At 38.2% G+C, this 10,360-nt stretch overlaps 1 protein-coding gene across 1 annotated transcript in view; it reads right to left on the minus strand.

The window, feature by feature from the left end:
- Nucleotides 1–6,471: 6,471 nt before the first annotated feature.
- The window catches only part of LOC117905492, a 24,658-nt gene continuing 20,769 nt past the window's right edge, over nt 6,472–10,360 (minus strand). The window contains exons 3-5 of the mRNA XM_034818402.1: nt 7,570–10,196; nt 6,783–7,492; nt 6,472–6,739 (exon numbers count right to left, since the gene is read on the minus strand). Of these exons, the coding sequence (XP_034674293.1) occupies nt 6,472–6,739; nt 6,783–7,492; nt 7,570–10,196 (3,605 nt within the window). The remainder of the gene's footprint in view (nt 6,740–6,782; nt 7,493–7,569; nt 10,197–10,360) is intronic.

Genomic DNA, 10,360 nt, shown 5'->3' on the forward strand with positions numbered 1-10,360 from the left:
CTAAAGTAGTCAAGCTACTATAGCGTAGTGGTTCTAGGATCGTTCACTGGGAAGGGTTTTCACAAACATAAGTGATATTCAAATTAGGAAAATAGGTGATTTTCTTATGGATGTTAGCTTTAAAAGAAGATGTAAATGTTTTAGAAAGATTTAAACTAATTTAAGCTAACATTAAAGACTAAAATGAAAGGGTGTAAAAACAAGTTTCTCAAAGATAGGATAGCTATGCTCTGGCTCTTATGCAAATTGGAAATCTCAGGATAGGCTCCTCGCGTTGGGGTTGCAACTATGGTGATGCTTGCTTCCCGAACCGGTATGGATTTAGCAAATCAAGTTTTAATCCTTTAAAATGGAAAAAAAGATGGTAGTGAATTTCATCAATGGTTATTCACCTTAGACTTCCTTTGGATGGCTCGTAAGAGATAACTAATAGTCTAAAGCTAAAAGCTTACCAAATATTGGCAACTCAAAGTCGTTCCAGGTGATAAACTCACCTTTCAATGGCCATTGAAATTGGTTCTAACGGATTAATGCAAAACTTGGAATTGAAAACCTCACCTTCCAATAGCTCATAGGAGATAACTAATGGATATAAATCCAAAAGCTTATCAAGTATTGGCCGTTGGAAGTTGTCCAAAGGAAATAAAAACCAAACTTTGCATTAATGAACCATTAATGAAAAACGACTACCTTACCTTCCAGGTGCGAGAAATTTCCATGGGATTGCATCCAAGTCATCACATAACATCCATACTTTGAGAAACTTAAAAGGTTTTAGCCTCTCATCCTTGGGGATTTCATCCTCCAAGGATGTTTGGCTACTAAGAAAATGAGAAAGAAAGAGAAGGAAAAACAGAGCAAGGCTTTGTGCGTCGATTCTATATAATTCAATAATAATATAAATATTTCTATATATTTTACAACGGATGCAAGGGAATATATATAGAGAAGTTTTTCCAACCTTCCTAGCTAAGAAATCTTATGATTGGTGGATTACAAGGAGAAGAATGGAAATTTATACAAAAATATCTAAAAGAAAAGATCTAAAGTGGAGTCGGCAAAAACAGAGAAAAATTCACACCACGCATGGGCTGTGCGAATTTGGAAGGTGGTGTGCGAATTTCGCACACCGTTCGCACAAGCTAAAGGTGTTGTGTGAATTTCGCACAAGCCTGGAGCAGTTGTCTTCTGAAGACCATATCTTCCTCATTTCAGCTCCAAATTGTACACGGTTTGAAGTGTTGGATTCTTGACTTCCTGAGCTTTGAAATGGTATATAGCATGTAAAAAATGGACTTCGGTAAATACTCCAAAAGTGCGAAAGAAGACTGCAGCTGCTGTCCTCTGTTTTCCTCTTTGCTTCCCTTTGCTTCTCTTTGCTTCTCTTTGCTTCTCTCCTTTTGTTGGCTTTTCTTAATGATCCAAAAAGCTGTCAAAACACTAAAACTAGCCACAAATATGATTAGAAGTCATTGCTAGGTCCTTAACATGCCAATTGGAATAAAGATGGAGAATTACTACACAAAAGTGCTTAAAACATAATGACTTAAAGGTGTAAAATAGCACTTTTTGGGTAGTAATCAATGGCCAGAGACTCTCTCCAACACTTGATCAATAAATGGCAATGGAAAATGATCCTTCCTTGTCACAGCATTCAATTTTTATAGTCAATGCACACCCTCCAACCTGAAGTGAGGCGTGTAGCAATTTCTTCTCCCTTTTCATTTTGAACCACAGTAATCCCTGACTTCTTTGGTACCACTTGAGTAGGACTCACCCAAGGGCTATCAGATATGGGGTAAATAATACCTGCTTGAAGTAGCTTCAGCACCTCAGCTCGCACCACCTCTTACAAATGAGGATTCAATCTTCTTTGAGGTTGACGAACTGGTTTAGCTTCTTCTTCCATGTATATATGATGTGTACAAACCAAAGGACTAATGCCTTTCAAGTCAAATATTTGCCATCCTATTGCTTTCTTACACCTCTTAAGAACTTCAAGTAGACACTTCTCCAGAGGAGTAGTAAGAGATGAAGATATAACAACATGGCACTTTTGATTTTCTTCTAGGTATGTATATTTCAACTCCATGGGCAGAGGCTTCAGATTGAGCTTTGGGGCCTCTTCTTTAACAGCTTCTTGTGCCTCCTCTTTGTTGAACAAAGGTAGAATCTCTTCTCTCCTCCTCCAACCTTGTAAAGTAGCAAGCATATCAAAGGGTTCAGGCAACCCTTCTTCAAGATCCCCAAGACTTCCATTCAACTTGTCTTGCAGTTTCTAATTATAGTGCTCCTCCACTAAAGTGTCAATAATGCACACCTCTTCTGGACCTTCTTTTTCTTCCGGAGTGATTAGCTTTTTGGACATATAGAAGATATTGAGCTCCAATGTCATGTTGCCAAAAGTGAGTTGCATGAGTCCATTCCTAAAATTTATGATTGCATTTGATGTAGCAAGGAATGACCTTCCAAGGATGATAGGAACATAATTAGTTTCCTTGACAATGGGGTCCGTATCAAGAACAACAAAATCTACTGGATAGTAGAAATTATCAACTTAAACTAAGACATCTTCAATTATCCCCCTTGGAATTTTCACTAATCTATCTGCTAGAGATAGAGTGATTGATGTTGGCTTCAATTCACCAAGTCCCAATTTCTTGTAGACAGAGTATGGTACCAAATTCACACTTGCTCCCAAGTCTAACAAAGCTTTTTCCACTACTTTTCCCCCAATCATGACTGAAATGGTAGGACATCCCGGATCTTTGTACTTCAAAGGAGACTTGCATTGTATGATAGCACTTACTTACTCAGTCAAGAAGGCTTTCTTATTCACATTCAACCCTCTTTTGATAGTACACAAGTCCTTTAGGAATTTTGCATATGTTGGAACTTGTTTAATCATATCTAGCAATGGAATATTGACTTTCACTTGTCTCAATACTTCAAGAATTTCTGATGCATTTCTGATCCCCTTTTTCCCATGCAAAGCTTGAGGAAAAGGTGGAGATGTGTTTTTCTTCATCACTTCTCCCTTGATAAGCACTTTCTCCGGATTTGCATTCACTGTTAATTCATGGTCTTCTTTCCCTTCACTGATATCTTTCTTCTTTCCTTTGATTTCCTCTCTCTTCTCTGTCTCTTCTTCTCCTTCCTGTTCAACATGTGGCTTAGGTGTTGGTGACTCAACCTTTTTACCACTCCTTATAGTGATCAAGGCTTTAACATCTCTCTCCTGTAAAGACTCTCCTTCATGAGTTTCCACTTCATGGATACCCTTGGGGTTTTGGTGAGGTTGAGAAGGAAATCTTCCCTTCTCTTGCACTATATTCAAGTTAGTGAGCCTTGAGATTGAGTATTGGAGGTTATCTATCTTCTAAGATAAGTCATTTTGCATCCCATCCATCATTTTATTCAATGTATTCTCTACACTGTCAATTCTTTGATTGAGTTGAGCATTAATGGATTTTTGGTCTCCAATAAAATCTCCCACAACCTTGCTTAGATTCATTATTGCTTGTTCAAGATTTGAAGCTTGTTGAGATGGTTGAGCTGGCTGTGTATACTGAGGTGCTCTTGGCTTCCAAGAAAAATTTGGATGGTTCCTCCAACTTGAGTTGTAAGTATTTCCATAAGAAGCATTGTCGTTGGGCTTGAATTGTCCAATGACATTTGCTTGTTCTCCAAACATTTCCCTAACAGCTAGAATTGTAGGGTACTCCTCCACCAAGTGTTCATAAGATTGACAAATAGGACATGGCTTGACTTGCACTGGTGTTTCAGCAACAGCTTGCACTTTATGTATCTTTTTCAGTTCTAGCTCCTCCAATCTTCTTGTCATACCTGCAAACTTTGCCTTCATATCAACATCTTCATTCAAGGTGTACATCCCAGCCTTAGCATTAAAGGCATTCGGTTGAGACTTCATCTTCCCCACTTCTCCTTTATTCGGTTCATCCCATCCTCTTGAAACTTCAGCCACATAACTCAAGAAATCCATGGCTTCCTCCAGATTCTTACTCATGAAATCTCCTCCACACATTGTCTCGAGGAGTTGCTTCATCGAGGAAGACATCCCATCATAAAAGTAACTCACCAATAGCCATGTATCAAAACCATGGTGAGGACAAGCATTAATGGCTTCCATGTATCTTTCCCAACACTCATAGAATTTCTCATTCTCTTTAGCTGAGAAGTTTGAAATTTGCCTTTTCAAGCCATTTGTTTTGTGAGTAGGAAAAAATATCTTGAGGAATTCAGCTTGCAAATCAGTCCAAGTCCGAATACTCCTTGGCCTTAAAGAATTAAGCCAAATCTTGGCCTTATCCTTTAAAGTAAAAGGAAATAGCTTAAGCCTCATCAAGTCGATTGAAGCTCCTCCCTCTTGGAATGTATTACAAACATCTTCAAATTCCTTGATATGTGCATAGGGATTCTCACTTTCCATCCCATGGAAAGTTGGTAGAAGTGGAACAATATGCGGTCTAATTACTAGCTGCTCTGTAGGGGGCACTATACATGATGGTGTGCACTCATACGAGGTGGATGCATGTGGTCCCTCATTGATCTGAATGCATTGGGATTGTCCTGGTGACCATGGTGACTATGTTGATCTTTAGGTGTAGCTTCCATGATGTTCAAGCTCAATTCCAATTCCTTGTTATGAGGTGTTTCAAGTTTCACAAGCCTTCCTCCACTATCTCGTATCCAATTTGGCATACACAACTAGTATCAACTGTAACAAAAACAAAAACAAAGGAAAACAAGACTACAAAAAAGACTAAGATTAACTAAAACTAAATTAAAAGGTATGTTAGAATATGAACAAGTAAAAGAAATGATTAAAAGAGTTAGTAAAATGTAAGAAAAATCACCAAACTTGTGATGAAGATCACAAGTACTCTGAAAAGATAATATCACTGTGAAGTTGGCACCTTCCCCGGCAACGGCGCCATTTGATTCGTGCCTAGCTGGTGTACCTTGATTTTGGTCCTCAGACAAGAGTAATCAGCAAAATTTATAACCTATGTCACCATGTACTAGGATAGCCTCAGCTGGGTCTAAAGAGGCATGGTCGTGTTTGAGGGTATGGATTTGGTCCTACTCCTACCTCAATCTTTGGTTCTACTAGTAGAAGGCAATCAGGAGTTATTCTTTCAACACAAATTGAAAACGCCCAAGAGATGTTAATAGTTGCAAAACAAAAGTTTACAACTGCAACTGAAGAACTCTCAAATGTGAAAGAGGAACTCTCACATGTGAAAGAAACATTTGAAGAAAGGTTGATAGAAGTTCAAAGGAAGACACGAGAAGAAGTGAAAGAAGAGTTTGAAGAAAAAATAATGGAAATGCAAAGAAAAATGCAAGCACAAATTCAAGAACAAATGATGCAAATGATGCAACAATTTAAGCAAAAGCAGTAGAAATTTGAAGATTTTGCTACATCTTTATTTGATAGATTCTCTTAACTTTTTTGAAGATTATGCTACTTATTTATATGATAGATTCTCCTAACTTTTTTTGCTTTCTATGACTATTACGTGATGTTTGGTTGGTTGATTTGTTATATTATGTTAGAATGTGAAACTAAATTTGAATCTCTTTGTTATTTGTTTGTTTGGTTTTTTTTTTTGTTATATTATGTTTTTTTATTTAATGACTTGTATTGATATATAAGTTTTTAACTAGCTTGGGATAATTGATTATAATATATTGAAATTGTTTTAATTGATTAATTGCATATACAGGTCTAAAATGGGTTTGTTTGGGTTTATAATAGGTTTGGGAATTTTGAATTTATAAAAAATCAATTTCCAAATATAACAAATTTTAGTCATGACCACTAAAAAATTGTGAGTATAAGTGTACTTTTAGTCACGATCAATAATGAACCGTCACCAAAATTGGGAGATAGGGTGGGCATCCTTGATTAATTTCAGTCACGGTCATTAATAGTCGTGACCATAAGTGTACATTGTGTGATAATAGACCTAATAATTAGTCATGGTCACTTAATTACCGTGAACATATACCTATATTTAGTCACGGTTAGGGGCATTGACCGTGACCATAAGACTACATTTAGTCACGGTTAGGGGCATTGACCGTGACCATAAGATTACATTTAGTCACGGTTAAGGCATTGACCGTGACCATAAAATTACATTTAGTCACAGTCATTTTTTTTAACTGTGACTATAGACATACATTTAGTCACGATTTATTACCTGACCGTGACTAAATCAACTTAATAAATAGAAAAGTATTCTTAACTTTTGGTCACAGTTTTTGTCTGGTCGTCACAAAAAAAGAAATCATATGGTCACGATCACTTAGAGAACCGTGACCAATACTTTTAGCTACGCCTCGTACTGTGACGCTCGGTCACGGTTTCATAAGACCGTGACAATAGGTTTTGGTCACGGATATATAAGATTTGGTGACAGTTGGGAATCGTCACCAAAAATTCTATTTCTTGTGGTGAATGGTGATGATAACAGTGGTGTTGACGATAATAGTGATGGTAACAGTGATGTTGATGATAACTGTCATGATGACGGTAACGGTGATGGTGAAGGTAACTATAACGGTCACGGTAATAGTAATGGTCATCGTAACGCTGACGGTAACATTGACAATAACGGTGACTGTGATGGTAATGGTGATGATTACGGTGACGACGACAGTAACATGTACAGTGATAGTAAGGTGACGATAAGGGAGACGGTAATGGTAACTATCACGGTAACGGTGATTGTGATGGTAACAGTGATCATTACGGTAACGGTGATGGTGATGGTACGGTGATGGTAATGGTGATGATAACAAAGATGGTAACGGTAACGATCATCGTAATGATGACGGTAATAGTAATGGTAACGGTAACTGTAACGATAATAGTGTTGGAAACGGTCACGGTAAAGGTCATAATCACGGTGATGGTAATGGTGACGGTAATGGTAATGGTAATTGTAACGGTGACGGTAAAAATAACGGTAATGGTAGAGGTAACGGTAACAGTAACAGTGATAGTAACAGTAACGATAACGGTAACAATAACGTTCACAATGACGGTAAGAATAACGATAATGATGTCGGTAACAATAACGGTAAAGGAAACCATAATGATGACGGTAAAGGTGATGGTGATGGTAACTATGATGGTAACAGTTACAATAACGATTATGATGACGGAAAGGGTAATGGTGACTGTGACAGTAATGGTAGGAATAACAGTGACAATGAGGTGATAGTGACGGTAACGGTTACGGTGGGCAACGGTAACGGTTATAGTAACGGTGACGATAATAGTAACTATCACGGTAACGATCACTTTAACAACTATGGTTATAGTAATTATAATCATAACGGTGATGGTGACAATAATGGTAATTGTAATGGTGAGGATGATAGTAACTGTTACAGTAACAATTACGATGATGGTGACAATAACGGTCATGGTAACGGTGGCAAAAACAGTATCAAAGACCTTAACAGTAATGGTAACATTGACGATAACTGTATCGAAGACGGTAACAGTAATGGTGACGGTGACGGTGATGGTACGGTGATGGTAATAGTAATGGTAACGGTAACGTTAACCAAAATAGTGTTGGAAACGGTCACAATCACGGTGACAATAATGGTAATGGTAATGATTACGATAACGATAATTGTAATAGTGACAATAAAAATAACAGTAACGGTAACAGTAACGGTAATGGTAACAATAACGTTAACGATTACGGTAACAATAACGGTAATGATGACGGTAACAATAACGGTAAAGGAAACCGTAATGATAACAATAACGATGATGAAAACGATGACGGTAAAGGTGACGGTGATGGTAACTATGACAGTAACGGTTATGATAATGGTTATGATGATGGTAAGGGTAATGGTGACTGTGACAGTAATGGTAACGATAACGGTGATGGTGAAGGTAACGGTTACGATAACGATAAAGGTAACGGTAACAGTAACGGTTATAATAACGGTGACGATAATGGTAACTATCACAGTAACGGTCACTTTAACAATTATGGTTACGGTAATGATAATCGTAACGGTGACGGTGATAATAATGGTAATTGTAATGGTTAGGGTGATAGTAACGGTTACGGTAACAGTTACAGTGACGGTGACAGTAACGGTGGCAATAACAGTATCAAAGACCGTAACAGTAATTGTAACGTTGACGATAATTGTATCCAAGACGGTAACAGTAATGGTAATGATAACGATAACATTAACAGTGTTTGTAATGATAATGGTGACGATAACGTTAACGGTGATGGTAACAGTAACGGCAACGGTGATGGTAACAGTAACGGTGACGGTGACGGTAACGGTAATGGTGATGTTGATAGTAATAGTGATGATAATGGTGCTAGTAACGGTAATAGTAACGGTAACAGTGATGGTAACGGTTAAAGTAACGGTATCAGTGATGGCAATGGTAATGGTGACTATGATGGCGATAGTAACGGTAACGGTAAAGGTGACGGTCACAATGACGGTAGCGGTAACGGTAACAGTAATGGTGACAATTACAGTGACGGTAATAGTAATGGATATGGTAACGATAACGATAATGGTGTTGGTAATGATAACGGTGACGGTAATGGTAACGATGATGGTAACAGTAATAGTGACGTTGAGAGTAATAGTGATAGTAACGGTAACGGTGATGATAACGATGATAATAACGGTAATTGTAATGGTGAGGGTGATAGTAATGGTTACAGTAACAGTTACAGTGATGGTGATAGTAACGGTCATGGTAACCGTGGCAATAATAGTATCAAAGATTGTAACAGTAATGGTAACATTGACGATAATTGTATCCAAGACTGTAACAGTAATGGTAATGATAACGATAACAATAACAATGTTGGTAATGATAATGGTGACAGTAACGATAACGGTGATGGTAACAGTAATGGCGACGGTGATGGAAATAGTAACAGTGACGGTGACGGTGATGGTAATGGTAATGGTGACGTTGATAGCAATAGTGATGATAATGGTGTTAGTAACGGTAACAGTAATAGTAACGGTAACAGTGACAGTAATGGTATCGGTGATGGTAATGGTGACTATGATGGTGGCAGTAACGGTAACGGTAAAGGTGACAATCACAGTGACGGTAACGGTAATGGTGACAATTATGGTGACGGTAACGGTGACGAAAACAGTATCGAAGACGGTAACAGTAATGGATATGGTAACGATAACAATAATGGTGTTGGTAATGATAACGGTGACGGTAATGGTAACAATAATAGTGACGTTGAGAGTAATAGTGACGATAACGGTGATAGTAATAGTAACGATGATAATAACGATAACGGTGATAATAACAATAATGGTGACTGTGATGGTGACGGTAACAGTGACGATCACAGTAACGGTAATGGTAACAGTGATGGTAACGGTAACGGGGACGGTCACGATAACGGTAATGGTAACGGTGACGGTGACGGTTATGGTAACAGTTACGGTGACGGTGACGGCAACGGTCATGATATAAGTGAAGATAACAGTATTACGAACGGTAACCGTAAGGGTAACGGTAACGATAACGATAACGATGACGATAAGGGTAACAGTGACGGTAATGGTAATGATGATGGTATTGATAACAGTCATGGTAATGGTAAGGGTAAAGGTGACGGTAATGGAAACGGTGACATTGACGATAATAGTGACGGTAACGGTGATAGTAACGATAACGGTGATGGTAATGGTATTGGTGACTATGATGGTGACTATGACAGTGACGGTAAAGGTAACTGTAATGGTGATGGTGACGATAATGGTGACGGTAACAGTAATGGTGAAATGGTAACGGTAACAGTAACGCTCATGGTGACGGTAACGGTAATGGTGACGATAACAATGATGGTAATGGTGATGTTGACGATAATTGTCATGATAACTGTAACGGTGATAGTGAAGGTAATGGTAACGGTCATGGTCACAGTAACGGTGACGGTAAGTTGACGATAACGATAACGGTGACGGTGATGGTACGGTGACGGTAATGGTGACGATAACAGAGATGGTAACGGTAACGATCACGGTAACGGTGATGGTAACAGTAATGGTAACGGTAACGCTAATAGTGTTGGAAATGATCACGGTAACAGTGACGGTAATGGTAATGATAACGGTTACGATAACGGTAACTGTAATGGTAAAGGTAAAAATAATGGCAACGGTAAAGGTAACAGTAATAATAATAGTAATAATAACGGTAATGATGACGGTAACAATAATAGTAAAGGAAACGGCAATGATAACGGTAACGGTGATGAAAACAATGATGGTAAAGGTGATGGTGATGGTGACG

The sequence above is a fragment of the Vitis riparia genome, chromosome 18 (genome assembly GCF_004353265.1).
Source record: "Vitis riparia cultivar Riparia Gloire de Montpellier isolate 1030 chromosome 18, EGFV_Vit.rip_1.0, whole genome shotgun sequence".
NCBI lineage: Eukaryota > Viridiplantae > Streptophyta > Magnoliopsida > Vitales > Vitaceae > Vitis > Vitis riparia.